The sequence below is a fragment of the Meles meles genome, chromosome 14, assembly GCF_922984935.1.
Source record: "Meles meles chromosome 14, mMelMel3.1 paternal haplotype, whole genome shotgun sequence".
NCBI classification, from domain to species: domain Eukaryota; kingdom Metazoa; phylum Chordata; class Mammalia; order Carnivora; family Mustelidae; genus Meles; species Meles meles.
Window position 1 is genome coordinate 10,687,969 of NC_060079.1, and position 20,258 is coordinate 10,708,226.

General features: G+C 42.9%; 1 protein-coding gene across 1 annotated transcript in view; it reads right to left on the minus strand.

The window, feature by feature from the left end:
* FLT1 (fms related receptor tyrosine kinase 1) overlaps positions 1–20,258 on the minus strand; it is a 176,624-nt gene that overhangs the window by 76,605 nt on the left and 79,761 nt on the right. The window contains exons 11-13 of the mRNA XM_045977932.1: positions 16,870–16,984; positions 7,502–7,610; positions 1,073–1,381 (exon numbers count right to left, since the gene is read on the minus strand). Of these exons, the coding sequence (XP_045833888.1) occupies positions 1,073–1,381; positions 7,502–7,610; positions 16,870–16,984 (533 nt within the window). The remainder of the gene's footprint in view (positions 1–1,072; positions 1,382–7,501; positions 7,611–16,869; positions 16,985–20,258) is intronic.

A 20,258-nucleotide genomic window follows, 5' to 3' on the forward strand; every position in this document is an offset into this window, starting at 1 on the left:
TCCTAGATTTACATTTAGAAGAATGCATTCAACCATGGGTCACAAGAGCCTTGATTTCCTTGATGACCTGATTGTGGTATGTATGTCTTTGAATGCCATCAGTTAGATAGGAGAGGGTTCTTTAAAAGAACAACCAGGGGACATATCTAAGTAAGATGAAGGCATGATGCCCATTTTGGGGGGATGCAGTCAGTAGCTAGATAGTCCACTCAGAGGCAGTGAGGGGGAAGCCTGCCCTGGCTAGTCGGCTGGCTACCCAGAGTGCACAGAGCCAGGACGTGACCTTGACCCAGGTGGGCATTCGGAATTCATACTGTGCTAAAGCTGTAATTACCTCTGGATTACACCGACATCTTGCACTCCTGGGGCCCATTTTAGAAGCTCCAGTCTAAGATTAATGCGCTTAATGTAAAAAAAAAAAAAAAAGCATTTTCAAATAAATAAGCATTATCACTTGCTTCCAGGTGCTATTTACAAATCGAGAGCGGATGAAATAGTACAAAATAAAACCAGGCAGAGGTCCGGTAAGAGTCTCAAATTCAACTGTACTCGTTCTGAGCTGGCAAATGAACTTATTCATGTCCATCTTTGGCAGAAACCAGCATTGGTTTAAATTATTCAGTTTGCGTAGCTTTGAAACTTAAAAACACAGAGAGGTTGGCATCAAAGTTGGCATCAAAGGAGGAAAGGATCAGTCCCAAGTTGTTGTCTATCAGGCAGGAGAAGACAGCAAAGAGCAGAACAACAGAGAATGCACTGCAGGGATCCTCCAAATCCAAAGACGCACCAAGTCGGCCCCAGAGAGCAGAGCCCTCAGCCCGAGTGGGGAGCCCAGAGCTGGGACCTTGGGAGCTCATTATCACTCCTATCATCTCCAAACTCATTTTGGGAGGAGCATCTCCTCTGAGCCAGAAAGTTAGCAACAGTGACAATAAATCAAGATGATATGAGACAACTGTTACTTTTTAATGAGTCCTTTAATGTTTTACATTATTTTGTGTGGTACAATCATTCCTTGTGCTTTTAAATTTGGAGATCCGAGAGAAAACAGCCTTTTTGTTGCAGTGCTCACCTCTAATTAAAACTTCTTTCTTCTGAAGGATTTCTTCCCCTGTGTATATGTTCCTGGCTCTGCAGGCATAGGTGCCTGAATCTTCCAGGGAAACGTTCTTGATGGTGACATTGAGAGTGATGGAGTTCTCTTTCACGATGGCCATTTTCTGCTTGCTGATGCTGTGGTGCATTGTTCGGTTTTTAACTGTCCGCAGCAAGATCCAAGTAATGTCTCTATATAAGAACTTGTTAACTGTGCAAGACAGTTTCAGGTCCTCTCCTTCTGTAGGCATTTTTTCCAAGTTAACATGAAATCCGTTTGGCACGTCTATAAAATAAGAACAGAGAACTTCAGTCCATAGAAAAATCAGTGTCTCCTCTGGAGATCACCACAGATCTTAAGAACCATTCTGACACACTTTCTCTCAGTGTCGGCATTAAAAGGGTGAATATTTTCTCTTTTCGTGTTAGGGGAACCGATCAAACCCAGGTAGGAACCAACTAAGTCCGTCCCGCCAGAAGCGAGGCAGCAGGTACTAAGCGGGCTGGTTATTAGGAGGGCACATTTCCCCCTGGTTGCCCCCAGTGCCTTTTCAAAGCGCAATCTGATTTACATCTTGGGGTGGTAGCCACGTTCCCCATTTCTGTAATACATTTGGAACTGAGTGGGCGAAACAGGGAAGTCCTAAGAGAGCGATCTGTACTACAAAGCAAGGGTGGTGTTACAGTCAGACTTATCCAAAATAAGCTGTGACCAGGTGAGAAGGGGAAGTCCCAAGTACACGGTAGGAAACTTCAGTCCTGCCAGTCGCTACCACTTTAATCCTAAATTTCTCCAGCAAAAAACAAAAAAACAAAAACAAAAAAACCCCCAAAAACAAAAACCTGATTTCCCTAGTAGTTCCCTGCCCGCTACCGTGCCATCAACTTGCCTGCTCTTGGCGGGCACAGTGGGCAGAAACGAGCCACAGTACTTGCTCAGGTCCCCCTTCACGGAGATCGTTCTACTCAGACGTCAAAGAACAACAGGCAGCCAGCGAACCTGAGAGAGTTGCCTGATTTCAGAAGTGGAGGCGATGGGGGAGGGGGAGAACAATTTTTTAAAAAATCACTTTTCCTCTCAAAAACAATAAAGGTTTTCGGAAAGTGAATACGCCATTAAAAGCCATTTGTAGGGGCACCTGGGTGGCTCCGTCGGTTAAGCATCTGCCTTCGGCTCAGGTCACGATCCCAGGGTCCTGGAATCGAGTCCCACATTGGCTCCCTGCTCAGCGGGGAGCCTACTTCTCCTTCTCTCTCTCTGCCTGCCACTCTCTCTACTTGTGCTCTCTCTCTCTCTCTCTCTGACAAATAAACAAAATCTTAAAAAAAAAAAGGCCATTTGTCTCTTGTCAATCCCCAGCTAACCCTTCATCGCCATCTCCAGCAACGCCTCATGAGCTCTCCCCCTCAGCTTTCTTACTCTCGACTTGTCACTTAGCTTTTGTACTCAGAGTTCCCTAGTCTCATTTTGGACCATTTCCCCAGAGGATTAAAGAAAAGAAAAAAAAATTGGTTGCTGGCCCCGAACTGACCTGCTCCCAAAACCCTCCCATTGCTTGTTACTTAGTGGCGTATCTGTATTTGAGCAAAGAATTTGGGCCAACATTTTACAAAGTACTTTGAAGATGAAAAGCGCTATGTTCTGCTATTATTATTATTATCCGTTGCACACAAAGCTATAAAGAAACCTTTAAACCTTAAGGGGACAATAGTCCAAAATTAGATATCATATCAACTCTTTCCTAAATCTGACTTTGCTTGTTTTTCTGATTTTTCTGGGCTTTGGCTTTACTATAAAGTGTCACGTCTGAAGAAATGCCAAAGTATTCATTTGAAACCTGGGAGCAGGGGGTAGCAGCGGCTTATGAAGCCGTGAGTGGCTGGAGAGAGAGGAGACCAGCAGAGGTTTTCCTGCTTTTAAAATGAGTATCTAAGAATGTGCCAGAAGATGCAGAAGCCGCTGACAGTCATTTTTAACATAACAATGAGGTGTCAGAAATAGCCCCTCTAATTCAGCATCTTTTTATATTTGGGACCTTTTCCAAGCCTGCAGAGTAAAACCTCAGCCGTCAACTTTTACACAGATACCCGAAGCATTGTGCACTGACTGCGGTCAAATCATTTCTTCAAAGACCATCCACAAGCTTTCCATTTGTTATGAGGTCCCGTCCCGGTGATTAGAACCCAAGCGAGCCCAAGTAACACCATTGAGATCATGTAGAGTTTCTATTTACTTTAGTGATTTGAAACTTCCTGTGGAAATAGCTCACAGGTTTCCTGATGGAAGATTTTGTTTATCTTTGCCAAGCACCACCAGGAATCTCAAAATAAAATGCATTTAGTGACACTGGGAAACCAGGGAGATAAGGCAGTGCGGTTCCTGTTTCACCGTCGGTAATTGCTAACACACCCATGGTCATGCGGAGGGCTAGCGAACAGCAAACACACACACATAGGAAAAGAAAAAAACCAACTGGATTTTGAGGTCTGCTTCTCATATGGGGGACACTGTCAGTGAAGTTGACTTGGTTCATGTTACTGGATGGCCTCTGAGAGATGCTTGTCCATTTCTCAGAATAACCCCTTTGGCCTTCTCTTTGGAGCCATAGAAGATGATAAATAAAATGTCCTAACACTAGTTAATGAATCCAGAGGGAGTTTTCCTTCTAATTCATGTGGATTTTTTTTTTTTTTTAACAGCCCGAGTACAAAAACAGACCCAAAGTATTGCCTTCTAACAAAGTGAAAGTAAGAAATCTTCCCACACTTAAGTATCTGGGCAGATTTAACACAATCCTCACCGGCACCTAACAAAACTCATCCTCTTAACACACAGACATTGACAGCATATTATGGGGTATCGTGGAGAAGAATCCTCTTTGCTCTGAAGAGACATTCAACTTATGGTTAGGGACGAGGAGTAATCTACTTACACAGGTGCATTTATTGGGGGGGGGCATATTGGCTTGGTTAGATCAAACCATGGGAATTAAGTTCATGAAACAGACAAGCATAGAAATCAACAGGCTGAGAGAGGTCTCATTTGTCAGGTGCTAATAAAGAAGGCTTTCCTTCTACTGAAGAACAGAAATAACATTCTCTAAGAGGTGAGTGCTTACTGGAAAGTTCTGCTTGTTTTAAGTAGATACTGTTTACAAGGGAATACCAAAGTTGAGAGTAGAAGCACAGGAGAAGTCTTAAGGCCACCGCTAACTCGGTTACATCAGTTTGGAAGGCAACCTGTGTGAGCTGTTGTTGTATTTAAGGAAAGGGTAACATGCATGACATTAAGATCAATAAAGATCCAAATCTAGATCTTTTGATTTAGAACAGTTGAATCTTAGATCTCTCAAAGCAGTCCTTGCATGGAGGTCAAGCATAAACACCGAGTGAACGTACATTCACTTTGCAGAAAACACACACATAAGGAGCAACATCCCTAAGACTATCTAGTTTTATCTCCAGTGAGAATAAATCTCATGACAACGATTTAAGTGAGAAAAAGGTAGTTATTTGTTAAAAAGGTAATACATGTGAGCAAATTAATGTATGATTACCAAAACTTGACCTTTTCAGGATTGGCAGAAAAGAATTCAGAGCAATTACATTCCGTTTCAGTGTAAGGTTAAAGCTCTTGAATTTCTAGAGGAAAAGCATTGTAACCCTCAAGTATGTGTGTTTGAATTGAATTCTCATAGCTCCTTTCTGTGGACAAGTCTTGAAATCTAGGAACGGTTTCAATCATCCCATGGTTATACCTTGTACAGTGTGGTAGGAGATAGGAGGGCATCTCTGTCTGCACTGAACAGGTGCAGTAATGCCGCTGCAAACAGACAGACACGCAGCAAATGCAAAGCTCAGTGGGGGTAGGCTAGGTACTGGTGTTGCAATTAAGACCGGGCATCAATTCATCTTTCTTGGGGACTTTGAATAATAAGGCGATGAGCACAGCATCCCCGTCCAGTCTTGGTACCTCCACTTCCAGTACTCCCTTCAGACCCAGGCAAGCAGACCCATCTAAAGGCTCTATTCCGGCTCTCTGCCTCCTCACAGCATAGAGTCTGTGGGGTCAAGAAAGCGCGCCACCCCCACTTCCATATCTTGCTTGAGATGCTTGGGATGCCACCATTCCCTGTAAAGGTGATCCTCCGTCTGCTTCTAGACTGTCAAAGACCTCTTCCCTAGGTTTGTCCTCCTGAGGTCAGATCACCCGTCCGTGTGTACACTTCTAGATTTCGGGGCAGATTATTAGTCAGGGGTGTGGGCAGCACTTGGATATGTGGGCTGTGGAGACCATACACCCAGGTGCAGTAGTGGGACAGAGCCAGGAGTCAAAGGAGAAGATGGTGGCAGGGGTGGGCTGTTCCTTCTGTACCTCCAGACATTGTCACTTTCTATTTTGGGGCTGTGAGTGGTCCCCAAATTCTAAATTTGCACCTCACCTCAGGTCATCATGGAGGTATTTTTGCCCATGAGAAGCTGAAACATCACAGCTTGTTTGTGTCATTTAGAGTTTGTGAGGTGGTTGGATGTAGAGCTTGTAGGCCTCCAACGGTACTCTTGCCTTGGCTCTGAAAATGTCAAGGCAAACCTGTCCTCTTCCTTTGACCTGTTCCAATTTTATGCCCTCCTCCTCCAGGACCACCTCAGCCCTTCCTTCTCGGAGACGTGGAGCTCCGCTCTACACATCCTCTCCACGGGCCACGTGTGGCTACTGAGCACTTGAGATATGGCTCGTGTGACTGAAGAACTGAATTTTATTCGATGAATTTTATTTCAATTAATTTAAAATTTAAAAACGGATGCAGGGTAATACTATAAAAACCCCAACTGCATGGTGAAATGGTATTTTGGATATACTGGGTTAAATAAAATTAATTCTTGTTTTTTTAAATATAGTTTTGCTAAAAAACTTCATATCACATTTGTGGCTTATATTGCCATTGGACAGCATTGGCTTGGCATTGGTAAATTCATCTGCCACATTACTTCTGCATACGCCTTTTGATATTAGAGTACAGATAACACTTCCTTTTTATGTTAAAACTGTCTTCCTATAAAGACAGGGCATCAACGGTAATCCGTTCAAGGGCTCAGTGCAGGGTTGAACTGTTCTAACTTCACAGTTAGTGCTCATGAAACTTGTAGAAACTCGCTGAATGTTCAGAACAGGAATCTTCTGAACATGTCTTTTATATTTGCAATCATACATACAGTGACCATGGATTTGGACAGGAACCAAATAAAAAGGCCAGCCCAAGCCTTTGTTCCTAATTAGTCTAAATCACCCGAGATGGGTTAGAGAACCAGTATGTGTGAAATTGCCCTGAATAAAGGACTTTTCCTACTTGGAAGGGATGCAGAGATGATCTCCCTTCCGCTCCTCGGATGTAAGAGGACAGGGGCTGACTTGGTCTCAGGTGGCTCTGCCTTGTCCCTTTGCACCTCTCCAAATCCCTTTTCCTCATCTGCAAACTGAGGGGACTGTCCTGTTGAATAGCCTCTCCAGTCTCTTCCAGCTCTGACATTCCGTGAGAATCTACCTCAGGAGATCTCCCACGACACAGCTTTTCTGAGGATTGGCTAACTCGCCGGAAGGCGCCCCGCGATCTGACAACCCCTATGTCTCATACAATCAGACCTACCTATTTCTTTCTGGAGAATTCTAGGCAACTGCTGCAGCTTGCCCCATGCAGTGCGAAGTTTCCAGAAAGCTGGCAAACTGCCCGGGTTTCCTCAGAAAACTGGGGGAGTGCGGAGCCAGGCAATTGTTTTTATACTTTGAGCTACTTACTTCCTTCCTGTACCCGCGGAGGGACCTAGGGAGTGCCATTTGTGTACCTTGGAAGTTTTGAGATTTGCAGAGACCATCATATTTCAGGCTAAAAAAAATGGGGAAATGCTACCCAAAAACCCAGCACATACAAACTCCGTTTCAGATTTCTATAGGAGCTCCTCATCCCTCAAAAGTAGAAACGACTTGAGTTGTGAGACAATTAGCTTCTCGGCTTCAAAACCAAAAACATATCATCACAGGTTTGGTGTCCTTGATTGTTACCGAACAACTGCTACGTCCCAGACCCTGCGCCAGGTACTGCAAGGAGCTCAAAGATGAACATGACAAGAGCCTAAATTCACAATCCAGCCTGGGAGGGAGACGTACACACCTAGATCTAAATGGGACCTCAGAGGAAGAACTCGTTCGGAGATCCGGTGATACGGTAGGATACTATTCTTGAGAGCAAGGATGAAGGTGCTCAAAGTTTAACAATTCTGTGGGATTTAAAAAAAAAAAAAAAAAAAAAAAAAAAAATCCCTCCAGCCCCAAGCGCACTAAGGACAAACAGAACTGAAAGGACAGTGAGGTCACCAGGCTCTCTTCGGGAGTGCAGGATACACGGCTTACCTGTGACATAAAAGCTTATGTTCCTTTCCACCGTCCCTACTTTATTGGAAGCCATGCAACTGTAGATTCCAGAAATTCTAGAGTCAGCCACAACCAAGGTGCTAGCCGTCTGTAAAAGAAAAGGAAACTTTAGCTGGAGCAAAGAACTACTGGAACCCCCCGAAGAGTCTTCTAAGGGTCGGAGTGATTCAGCTGTTCCATTCATTCAACAAGAGGAGGACTGCACGCATGGCGGTTACCAGAAGGCGCTCCCTTTGCCGAGCCCCAGCAAGAATGGAAAAATAACAGGAAAGCAGGTCCTCAGGAGACCGGGGGCTATGACATCCGACGCGTACGAGGGTTTCAGGCTTATTTATCTCGTGCTGCTGGCGTAACAATTACAGACCTGAAGCTGAGATGCGGGACTGCACGTCCTGCCCTGTGAGGTGGTCGGTTCCACGTCAATGAGAGGAACAGGTGAGGCTGAGGCCCTCCCTTTTGTTTGGATGACCTGAGACTAGGGATGCCACTGGGTAACAGGTTTCTTTGCTGTTTGCTTCTGTAATGGGTGTGTTAAGCGAGCAAGGACAGAAGAAAAAGGTTGGCCGGACCATTTCTTTTATGTACTCAAAGAATAGGGCATGGCAGTTCCTAAGGTGCCGAAGCTCTGGAAACTCTCTAAGACTGTCCTGTGTGTTTGTGAATGACTTCATCTCTCAGTCTGCCAATTCCCAATGTAGAAAACGGAGACACGGGATTTTTGTGTTGCTATTTGACACATGAGCCCTTGAAGAAACACTAGAGGTCACATTTGTGTGAGCTGGAAAACACTTTCTAAACTGGGATGTCTCAAATAGTAACGAAACACAAATCTGTACAGTGTGAACACTCATCTGCTGTCTTCTTGTAAAGATAAAAATCAGTAAAATGAAACAGGTTGTTGAGAGTTTTGAAATTTAGTCCAGCCTTGCAAAAGTGCAATGCATCCTTTCTGTGAAACAAATGAAAAGGGGAGTTATGTTTCTCTTATTTTTTTTTAAAGTGTACTTATAAACTGTTGCCGCTCATCTCCTAGAACACAAGTAACCGGTCATTGGCTTTGAACTTGGAGAGGCTTGCTGATGCTTCTAGACCAACGGGGAGTCCTAGCTGGAGCCGAATTAGATCAAGTGCCTTACAGGCTAACAAAATATATAGGTAGAAATGTGACAGTCGGCTTTCTAAGAGGATGAACCTGGATTCTACAAAAGGTCCCAGAATTTTTCTGAGTTGCTAAGTAATGGGCTAATTAAGCTCTTTACTTATGTTCTCATATCCCAGCCAGTAAATGATTTGTCTTTAATCTGCAGATCAAGAACACTGAAAAATATAATCCTCACTTTTTCAGCCAGCAAGCTTATTTCTCCAAATTCTCTGTCATTTTCAGTATGGTATCATGCACATTACATGATGTCTCCTCTTGTGTTTCTTGGATCTGTTTAATCGCATCTTCTCATTTGTCCTGAGTTATTGAAATTACCGGAAATGAAATGTCTGCCATATGTGACAAGTTTCATTCAACTCAGCAGACCTTTACTGAGCGTGTATCAAGGCACTGAGCAAATGTTGTAGGGAAACAGAGATGGCGAGTGTGACACAATCCCTATTCTTAACCTTGAATAGTCCTTGGAGGACTACTTTAAGCTGACAGAGAAGACTTTCCCGCTTAAAGATCAAATACGGGGGCGCCTGGGTGGCTCAGTGGGTTAAGCCGCTGCCTTCGGCTCAGGTCGTGATCTCGGGGTCCTGGGATCGAGTCCCGCATCGGGCTCTTTGCTCAGCAGGGAGCCTGCTTCCCTCTCTCTCTGCCTGCCTCTCTGTCTACTTGTGATCTCTCTCTGTCAAATAAATAAATAAAATCTTAAAAAAAAAAAAAAAAGATCAAATACGCATTATTCTCTCTTTTGCAGAGAAAAACATACGTGAAGGCCAATGACCAATAGAGGAGATCATGGGAAGACCTCGGGGCTCTCTTTCCCTGTGTTAATGAATCATTTTTATGAGAGGTGGGAAATACAAGGAAATGCCAGCCAGAATATTTCTTTCAATTATTGCACCCACTGCTTAAGAGCCGTGATAGTAGTTAGAAGAGAAGCTTGTAGGGAACCATGTGAAAGGAAGTGTTAGCTCGTGGCCGCTGTGACAATTCAGACCATCAAGTCAGACTCTGACTTCTTTATTTGGTCTCTGCAAGCTTGAGCTCAGATGCTTGGAAGTGGTATGCAACCAGCTCAGACCCAAGGGACACCCACGAAGGCCCCCAGCTCAAGCACTGCTTTTCTTATGACATCAGCTCGCCCATGTTTATCCTCAGGGGTCTTGACAGAGTCTTCTCTACATTCTTCGATTTGCTGCTCAGTAAATAAGTGAGAAACGCATTTCTGTTTCTCCGGAGGATTTTGATATGAGGGAAAACTACGGCCTGAATCTGGAAGTTGCACCTGCATTTCTTTCTTTTTTGTTTTTAAAGATTTTATTTATTTATTAGTGAGAGTGAGAGAGCACAACACACAGGGAGAGTGGAAGAGAGAGAAGCAGGCTCCCAGAGAGTCGGATGCGGGACTCGATCCCGGGACCCTGAGGACATGACCTGTGCTGAAGGCAGATGCTTAACCCTCTGAGCTACCCAAGAGTCTGGCATCTGCATTTCTGTTAAAACTGCTTTGCCTTCACTGGACTCAAAGCAAGTGAGCACCAGCACTGGGCTCCATGGTAAGGGAAAGTCAGTTCAGATATGGACAACTGCCACAGCTAAGACTTCTGCAGGCGATCTGGGATGATTCCAACGGCTGGGAGAGTTCAGAACTTTTGTATAATCAGAGAACGAAACTGACATACCTAGACCTGAAAGGGGTCCAGGTCACAGGTGAGCCATGGAGAGACGAATGCATCTGAATCTCTCTTATTTTGCTTGAATGACCCCTTCCCAAACCAAGAGCTTACCCAGAGGCAAGCCTTCTCCAGAACTCACCTCTCCCAAGTTTCTACTAAAATTGAATGAGAAAATGACATTGATCAGAGTTTACATTATTTCTTTGTTTCCGGGTGCCTTTAGGTAGCCCTTGCTATGCTATGGACCAGACGGCATGTGAGGCGTTATCTAACCTGTTGCTGGGCAGCTTAACTATGTGACTGTAGGTCAAAGCATCGTTCTAGTCTAAGCTGGGACTTTGCTTCCTTCTATAGCCCTGTGAGGTAGGTATATTACGCTTGATTTCTACATGAGACTGCTTCTTGCTTTAAAACTCTTCAGATTGGATGGCACACATCGATTGGTGAGTTCCATCTACTCTTCTCATTGAGTTCTTTCTTAGGAATACATCCTGAAATTGTCAGAGACGGGTCACATAAGCTAAAATGCTAGTATGTACAGAAATTCTAGTTTCTCTCTTATCTACTTCACATAAGCTGTAAACTATTTTTCAACTGATACATTGTTATAAGTTTTGAGAATATGATGGATGTATGAAAAAGTCATAATTAAAGAAGGAGATTTGAACGAGGAAATTAATATCCTATGACCAACTTCGCTAAACATTTCTAGAGCACTTCTTTTTCCAGAGCATATGTTTTAAACTTAGAAACTAAAACATATTTTCATGAAAAACAAAAGATATCTATTCGATAGTTGAAGTATAAACACTAGAGGGTCAGAAAAAGGAGCTGAAGTGTGAGTTGTAGGTGAGTGTGGTTTTTCGGGACAGGAGAAAACTTCTCGTAGGACAGCAAGGCTGAAAACCGAAGTCTTCCGAGTAAAAGGGACAAATCCATTCCTCAGAGCTCGTAACCAAATACTGTCGTTTCAAAAGGTGAAAAAATGAAAACAGCCTAACAGTTGTAACACCAAATATTAACTTCATACTTTAAAAGAGGAAGTGCCAAGAATCTGAGTCGTTACATGTGTTTGAAATTATCATCATTTAGAAGCTGTACCAAAAGAAATTCTTCAGGATGGCTGCTTGTCTTCGTTCTAGAAGACGTTTTCATTTGCCATAGTTGTTTTTTAGCTCTGAACCTACACTTTGGGGGTGCTTGACTTGCCCTGCCAGGACCCCAGGGATTTAGATATTAGAAACAGACCCTGAAAGTCATTCTCCAGGTTCTTTTGTATGATCCAGGGACGCTGATGAAATCTGTCGTCAGGTACTGTAAGTTGGGAAGTTATTCATACCCCTTCCTTCCTTCCCTTTGCCTAAGTATTAGTAACTCCCTACCACAATGTGGTTTCAACCTCGTGGATGAGAATGGAGGGGATGATGTGTAATTCAGCCTAATTTCCAGAATGAGTTTTAAAAGGTCTAAATATGGACCCGTGATTTTAATCTCGGGATGTTTCTAATATCGTTTCCTTTCAAGTGTGTCAGGGAGACATAAAAGTAGATCTATAAAGGTCATGGAAGAAACTAAAATTAACCTCGGGTGGCACATTTTTGAGCCAAGTGATGGGAAAATAGAACGTGAGAATTTGAAAAAATTGAGGAGTGTGGGAAATGAGACACAAGCTGTAATTCTGTCATTAGATTTAAGGCCTCTGTCATGGATTGGTCTCGTATGGTAACACTCCTCAAGGGAACATCCGAACGATTTCAATGGAAACGCTGCTAAAGCATTAAAATTGTCACAATTCTCCCGCCTCACAGAATGAATGCTGTAATATGTATTTCCTGAGTGTTTTTTCTAACCCAGGGTTCCTTCTACTTCCTACTCCATAGCTACAAACCCAATAGTCTGGTAGCGCCATTAAAGAATACTCAAACTCCACGTTTGCTATTAGCAATTCCAATTGATGACTCATTTTTCACAAATCGAGGCCAAAACTTGCCAATGAGGAAACTAAATTTTATTGTCCTCTGCTCCCTTCTATGAGTTAAACCAAAAACAACAAAACCAAAAAAAAAGGAAATTCCTAGAATCTAACGGGGGCTCCAGTGGGATCTCTATTCCTCTGATCTGTTGGGGGGGGAATCACTGTGCAGACTAACTATGTGACTGTAGCTAAAACAGTCATTAGAGTCTAAGCTGGGACTTTAATATACTTCCTAAAGATGGACAGAAAAGAAAAGCAGTTTTAATTGTAAAAGCATGGGGCGCCTGGGTGGCTCAGTGGGTTAAGCCTCTGTCTTCTGTTCAGGTCATGATCTCAGGGTCCTGGGATCGAGCCCCGCATCAGGCTCTCTGCTCAGCGGGGAGCCTGCTTCCTACTGTCTCTGTCTGCCTGCCTCTCTGCCTACTTGTGATCTCTCTCTCTGTCCAATAAATAAATAAAATCTTTTAAAACAATAATTGTAAAGGCATGACCACCGTAAATAATTCTGAAATAGCCAAACTCCCATCTGTCATCATTGTAGATTTTTCCCTACGTACACAGATAAATTAATAGATGCCCCAATTGTAGAAGTGGTAAATGCTTCTAAAGTTAGGCCTTGAAATGAATAAGGAGAATCTACTACGGTTACAGCTTCGAAGAGGCTGTGTCACACATACATGATATACAAAGAGATCAACTTTGCTGAGAAAGATATTAAAAGCTTTTCAATGCAGGTAGTTATTGAACAAATAGTCTTCACTGCATTCCACCACAATCAACCTGGGAACTGCATTAGGGCATAGACAACAATCATGATTACGAAATGGGCAAATGAGGGAGGACAAGGATGATAAGCGCCATCATTCGGAGGAGGGACACATTCAGAGAGAGGGACTCATCTGCAGGTGGTTACCCAAGACAGAAATGGCAGAGCTGGACCCCAGGGCTCCTGGCTGCAGGCCGACATACGTGCCCGCTGAGTCTAGAGGTCTCTATTTAAAACCTCTGCATAACTACAGAATTATAAGACAATAAACTCGTTTCAATCCGTGTGGAAAAAAAATCAAGGAAGTTCCTTATCTCACTGGGGTTGTGTGACTTCACTCCCTCTGTGCTTTCCAGGTAATTCTGTACGGAGTCAGGTTGCTACTTTCTGTTTCAGGCTAATCCGAAACCCCGCCTGGCTTTTTCATTTTCCACTTTCTTTTCCATTGTAATTTCTGGGGCTAGGAAGCCAGAATAGAATCAAAACTTACCACTGGAATCAAGTTCATAAATTCTTTTTTAATATCCAGCAATTAACAGTACATCCCCCTGAAGTGGTCAGGAGAAGGTAAAACAAACTGAGACATTTCGTGGCATCTTAAAGTTTTCTAGTGTTCTGTGACGACTAACTTGCCTTCTACTGCGAGGCATTTCCTTTCTTGGAAAAAAATATACTGTCACTCAAATTAAACTCTCAAGCTCATAGAATTTCCTCTTTCCTAAGGATTTCATTGAACTGCTCTCGCCAATGGTTACCCATCATGCGACATTTCGAACTACTGTTCATTTGTATTAGAGACCAAGAGTTGTAAACCACTGCGGTAGTCAGAAAAACGTTTTGTAAATCCTTGACAAGTGACTGTTTATATTTTCAGGCAAGTCGTTACCACTTTAATCTCTGCCCCTAGTTGGTAGAACCGTGGCTTTGGGACTAGGAAGACTTAGCTTTGAGTTTTTCGTCTGCTGCATTTAGGCTGTGTGGCTTTGAATTCCTCTCATCACCCCTGTTTTTCTTATCTTTAAAAAGTAGATAGCCACTCTGGCTGGCCAGAATGATGTTGATATGAGCATATGTCAAAAAGTTTTACAGAACGAGGAATTCAGATGTTATCTGTCATCATTGTTCAATCCTACATGGGGGTGGGGGGAATGATGCCATCCACTTTGTTGCCTCCAAATGCAAAAAATACAGCTGAATACACAGATAATACGAGCATAACCACACTCCAGCAGATAGCACCCATACTAACGAGCCACTCGGAGTCAACACAGGCACATATAAATAGACATTGTGGCAAGGGGTTGAAAGGTTTTTACTTTTTAAAGCAGCACTACCCCTGTGCCCGATAACAGGAGACTTTAAAGTGTATTTTTCTCAAATTCAACCAAAGAAAAGTCTGAGGTCTGCGAGATATGTCCAGTTTACAAGGCATCAGCTATTAGCTAAGGCTTAGTGGAGGTCAGGGAAACAGAGAACGAATGGCAGGCAAGAGGGGCAACAAAGGCCGCCCGTTGTAAAAAATGTGGGTTCCCAAAGTTCAGAGTCCCCCAGCTGCTGTGCAAATCCACTGCCTGCACAGTTTCTACCCACGCACTCGAGGGCAAGGGGCCCAGGGCTAACCTGTGAGAGATTTGCTATGAGTAATAAAGGCCTAGTATCTGACTGGTAAGTAGCAGGTCTTCAACCACCAAGCATAAAATTGGGACAGGGCTACCTGTTAGCCTGAAAGCAGGGTACAATCTCAGAGTTTCGCAGTTCTCCGCACCTTTTTTTTTTTAGAAGCTAAGTTGAATCTTCCAAAATTGGTTAAAGGGTACAAAGTTTCAGTGATGCTAGGTGAGTAAGTCCTAGAGATCCACTGTTCAGCACGGTACTAGTAGTGAAGATTGCTGTATTGTATACCTTTGCTATGTGTTATCATGGATTCATTCATACATTCCCACATTCAGTGAGAGGACATTTTTGGAGGTGATAAGTTTGTAGCATTGACTGTGTCGATGGTTTCATGAGTGTATATTTATCTCCAAAGTCATTATTAACAGTACACATTAAATCTGTACAGCTCTTTGTATGTCAATCATATCTCAATAAAAATCATTTAACACTGAAAGGAGTACAAGCAAAGAGGTCTGCTTGACCCCCTAAGGTCAGGGAACCTTTTTTCCCCTCTGATTAGAAGTCTCTTCTTTTTGAATTGAGGTGTAATTGACATAAAACACTGTGTTAGTTTCAAATGTACAGACAGCATAAATGACTCAATATTAGTATATGTTGCAATACGGTCACCACGGTAAGTCCATTTAACATCTGTATTCATACATAGTAAAGCAAATTTTTTTTCCTGTGATGAGAACTATTAAGATCTATTTTCCTAGAAAACTTTCATATATGTAATTCAGTATTATTAACTATATTCACCATGTTGTACAATAATCCCCAGGACTTAGTTATTTTATAACTGAAACTTTGTACCTTTCGACCCCCTTCACTTATTTTTCACAACCCTTATACCCCCTGCCTCTGGCAACCACCAATCTGTGCTCTGTAACCTATAAGCTTGGGGTTTTGTTTCGTTTTAATACCACATATAAGTGATATCATATGGTATTTGTCTTTCACTTAATATAATGCCCTCAAAGTCCATCCATGTCACAAATGGCAAGATTTCATTCTTTCTTGTGACCGAGTCCTATTACATTGTGTGTATATACCATACATTCTCCATTCATTCATTCATTCATCCATCATTCATTCATTCGATGGGCACTTAAGTTGCTTCCATATCTTGGCTATTATAAATAGTGCTGCTATGAACACGAAGGTGCAGATGATTTTGAGTTCGTCTTTTTCTTTTCTTTGGATATATACCCAGAAGGAGAATTGCTGGGTTCTAGGGTAGTTCTTTTAGTTTTTTGAGGAACCTCCAAAAACCTCCATGTTTTTCTTCACAGCTGTATAAAACCCACCAACAGTGCACAAAGTTTCCCTCCACACCCTCGCCCGTACTTATGACTTCTTGTCTTTTTGACAATGGCCATTCCAACATGTGTCAGGCGAGATCTCATTGTGCTTTTGATTTGTATTCCTCAGGTCAGGGAAACCTGAAACACTGTATGGGTTTGCCTACCCTGACTTAGTCTTTGCCCTTGCAAAGACAGAGGGAAAACAAGCTATTTTGTGAGATGGAAAACATTCTAGTTTAACCCTAAGTCTTATACTAGCTTTTGCTTATCGACACCCTACTTTAAGTATGTCAGAGATTCTCAGTCCTGGGTTCATGCTAGAAAGTTCCCTCCCCAGGAACTTTCAGGAACCCCAAGCTCTACTCCAGAGAGTCAAGCACAATAATAATTGGTGGAGTATCGTGATATTCAGCCACGGCCGAAAGCCCACTGCACCTCTTCCATCAGGACCTGTACTCAAGCCTTGGGAACTGGTGAGTCATTGGAGAACAGAGTTCAGGGTATCGCTCCACGAAGACACCTCTCAGATCTTGTCTTCTCTCTGAATTTTTGTTTTTAGCATTTCAATTACTTCTGGTTCTAGTGAACCCAGAACTGGAAGCCAAGTGTGTGTTTTTAAAATAAATATCCCAGGCTACCTGGGTGGCTCAGTAGGCTAAGCTCAGGTCATGATCTTGGGGTCCTGGGATCGAGCCTGCTTCTCTCTCTCCATCCCTCTCCCTTTGCCCCTCCCCTTACTCATGCGCTTGCTCACAAGTAAATAAATAAAATCTTGAAAAATAAATATGCCAGCCTTTATTTTTGCAGACAATACCTTATTCTTTCCTTCTATTACTGCCGTCCGCTGAGTGATGCTCTCAATCCTGTTTCCTAGGTTGCTGTCAGGATCCAGGATTAGGGACTCTTCTTTCTTGGAGCAAAAGTCATACCTTTTTAAAAAAAAAAAATAATTTATCATTATGTTGCTTTGTAACAGGCATGGTCCAGCCCACGGTGACAGGTGAAATAAAAATCACTGGTAAGTCCTGAGATAACAAAGATAATAAGACATGCATTCTTCTTTTCCTCAGATTTTCCCCTGATTCATCCCCACAACTTAGAAATAGAAAATATATTTTGCTTGCTCTGAAAGCGACCCACACCAGTATATCTCCATACATCCTTCCTGTTCTAAATGTTAAATACTAAGTGAAAATGTAAAAATTAGGAAATTTAATATCTAGATTTTAATTAGTTCCTAGTGGAGGAAACATGCAGACATGGGGTGGGGGGATAAGTTATGTTAATGAATGGAAATCTCGAGGAAATAATAACATTTCACATCTATAAAAAGTTGGCTTTTAATCAGAATATTCCATTATACAGCTAATTTTTTCCAGGGCTAATCAAGTGTATATGGAAACACACAGCGTGAAGCTGTTACTACATTCTGTCTGTTTCTTTCCAAGTTTTGGGGTATCATGAGAAGCCCTTTAACTGCTCAAACCTTAAGTGTTTAATTGTAAAACGATCTTTTCTGTTTCTAAAAGTCCACTAGATCTCTTATTATATGAAACTAGATGGTAGAGAACCATTTTAAAGAGAGAAGATGGCATGTTCTCTCAAACACCCATTCTTATCAGCAAGCTTCTGTTTTCATATGGTTTATTACCCAAATTTTGGTGGAAATAGTTATTAATCAACACCTACAAAGTTGCTCCCAGACCAAACTCTGAATGTTCTGGTTTTTAGTGGAATCTTTTTTGCTCCCAAAGCTCCAGCGACTCTACTGAACTTTTTAAAGCCCAGGCTTGCTTGTCCAACACTCAGGGCCATTCATAGTCCATTCCCTCCCTAGAATTTGTGGTGAGCAGAGAGCCTGCCAGGCTCTTATGTGTATTTGTCATGGTCAGAGTATGGGGATTTTCAAACCAGGAGGAATTTCACAGCCCAATTTCCAGAGAGAACGAGTGGTTGATCCTAGGCAGCCAGTGGCCATCATGATTTACGTAAGAGGACAGCAAGAGAATAAAGTAAGTTAAGAAAGAAGGTAAGATAGATGGGATTGTGATGACCAGGAAGATGTTCTGTGATTATCCCTCTCTGGTCCTTGAGTTGAGAAGGAACTCCAGTCTTCCAGGGTGGTCTCCTGCCCCATCTATCTGTCCGATCCAGAACATTCCCCACATTCTGAGCGGCCCCAGTGGGCCAGCACCTCCAGGAGACAGGGCCACATCTACTATACACTTTGTCCTCACACCACAGCAAGGGCCGAGCACGTCATTGGCACTCTGTGAACACCTGTTAATATATACACAGGCACAGGGACCAATACACTGTTTCTAGCAAGAGCTTTCATTTGTTTTCTTTGCTCTTTAGTTTCAAACACCTTGGTAAGTACAGCCCTAGCATAATAAAGGTCCATACACCCATCACCCAGACTTAACAGCTATCCGGATTTTGCTACAGCGGTTTGGTCTATTCTGATTTCTTGCCATCCTTCTCATTTGTGAGAATTTGTGTGTATTTTAAAAGCAAATCTCGGATGTCATGTCACCCTTACATACCTCAGCGCATACCTCTGAAAGAATGCACGTTTCCCCAGATAACAACAATGCCATTATGACACCTCATTGTACCCGCTCCATATATCAGATTTCCCCAAATGTTGGCAAAATGTCTCCCTTTTACAGTTAGATTATAAAATTTTAAACTAAGAAAGAATAGTAAGCACTGGCCATTCCTTAAGGAATTTATGCAATTTCTACTAGATACCATTTCCGGTCATCAGGTAAACTAAGTGAATGTCCAAACTGCTATTGATTCGTAGAGGAAAATGAACCCAAGAGAAATTATATTCTGTCTCCTTCACTTGAAACATTGTAATGCTATTGAAATCCTAAGTCATTCTGCTGTTTTTCGTTGTCTGTTCTCTGGACTGTTCCATCCATGCCTTGAACCTCCGTTTGACCTCCTGTCCTTCACACACGCTCAGGACACATGTGAGTATATCAGCTCACAAATGCCTTACATGTAGATGGGGTTTATGACACACGTGCACACCTGTATGGGACACGTGTGTGTGTACTTGGCCTTGTGCCGTCAAACAGCTGAAGTTCTCTCGTATCTGGAAAAGACGCTTTTAATTGTGTTCTTTCCCCTCCCCCTAAAGAAGGGAAAAAGATAAACGGATGCCTCAGAGATCTTAATTGCATATGCTTGGTCTGCAGGAAAGGCAAAGAAATATGTTGGAGTACAATGAGTCTAGGCATTTTCCGAGGGAAGTGCAGTCCGCTGCCCAAGTTCATGAGGGGCCGTCAGCCTCTGATCCCCACCCCCCGCCCCGAGGGGCAGCCTCTGGTGGCAAAAGCCCTAGTATGGGAGCTATAGGCTAGACTCATGGCAAGGTCCTCCCAGTGCAAAGGACAGAGTCTGTGGCCATTTTCTAATTTGGGGACTGTTGTTTTTTTTTTTCCTTTTCCCTCTTTGTAATTGGAACCATAAAAATAGAATGTCATTTAGGAGCCTGACTATATAACAGCACTTGAAAAGAGATTTAGGGGGAGGGGAATTTGCCTAAGCCTTAAGAATACATCAAGCTCTTAAGGAAGTAGATTGTGCCATGTTTGAAGATGCAAAGATAACCACTGTGCTGGGAACCGTCTTGAGGGGGGAGGAAGCCGAACAACAAGAGGAAAGCAGCGTTCACTCCTGATTTCGCACAGGAAGCCACAGCACCTCCTGCCAAAGGGAGATAAGAAAGCTCCCAGGCACTATTCTGGACAAGGCCACCGTTATCAGCTTTAGCTCCACTCGGTCCTCTCCATGCTCCAAGACTCTGTCCCTTGCCTAATGAGCTTTTGGACTCCTACCTCCATTTGCATACAGCGTGACAAATACAATAGCAAAGAGGTATTTATAACCATTGAGACGCACAAAATTTCCGGGGTTAGGGTGTTCTCCGTGTCATCTCTTCAATTGCCCTAGAGTTGAGACAAATTAGTTTTGGACTAGAATTGATAATAAACACGTTAAAACAAAACGGCCAATTGTATATCCAACACTGAGACCCTACATGTGACGTGTCGGTCAAACCCCAGGTAGGAGCTGTCTGTGGGACTCTGGTCTAAGTAGCCAGGCTGCTGCTTTCCACACGTAATGGGGAAACGCCACCCTCCACAGACGGACGGCACTTTGGGTTGATTTTTCCTGTAGTCGTGATGG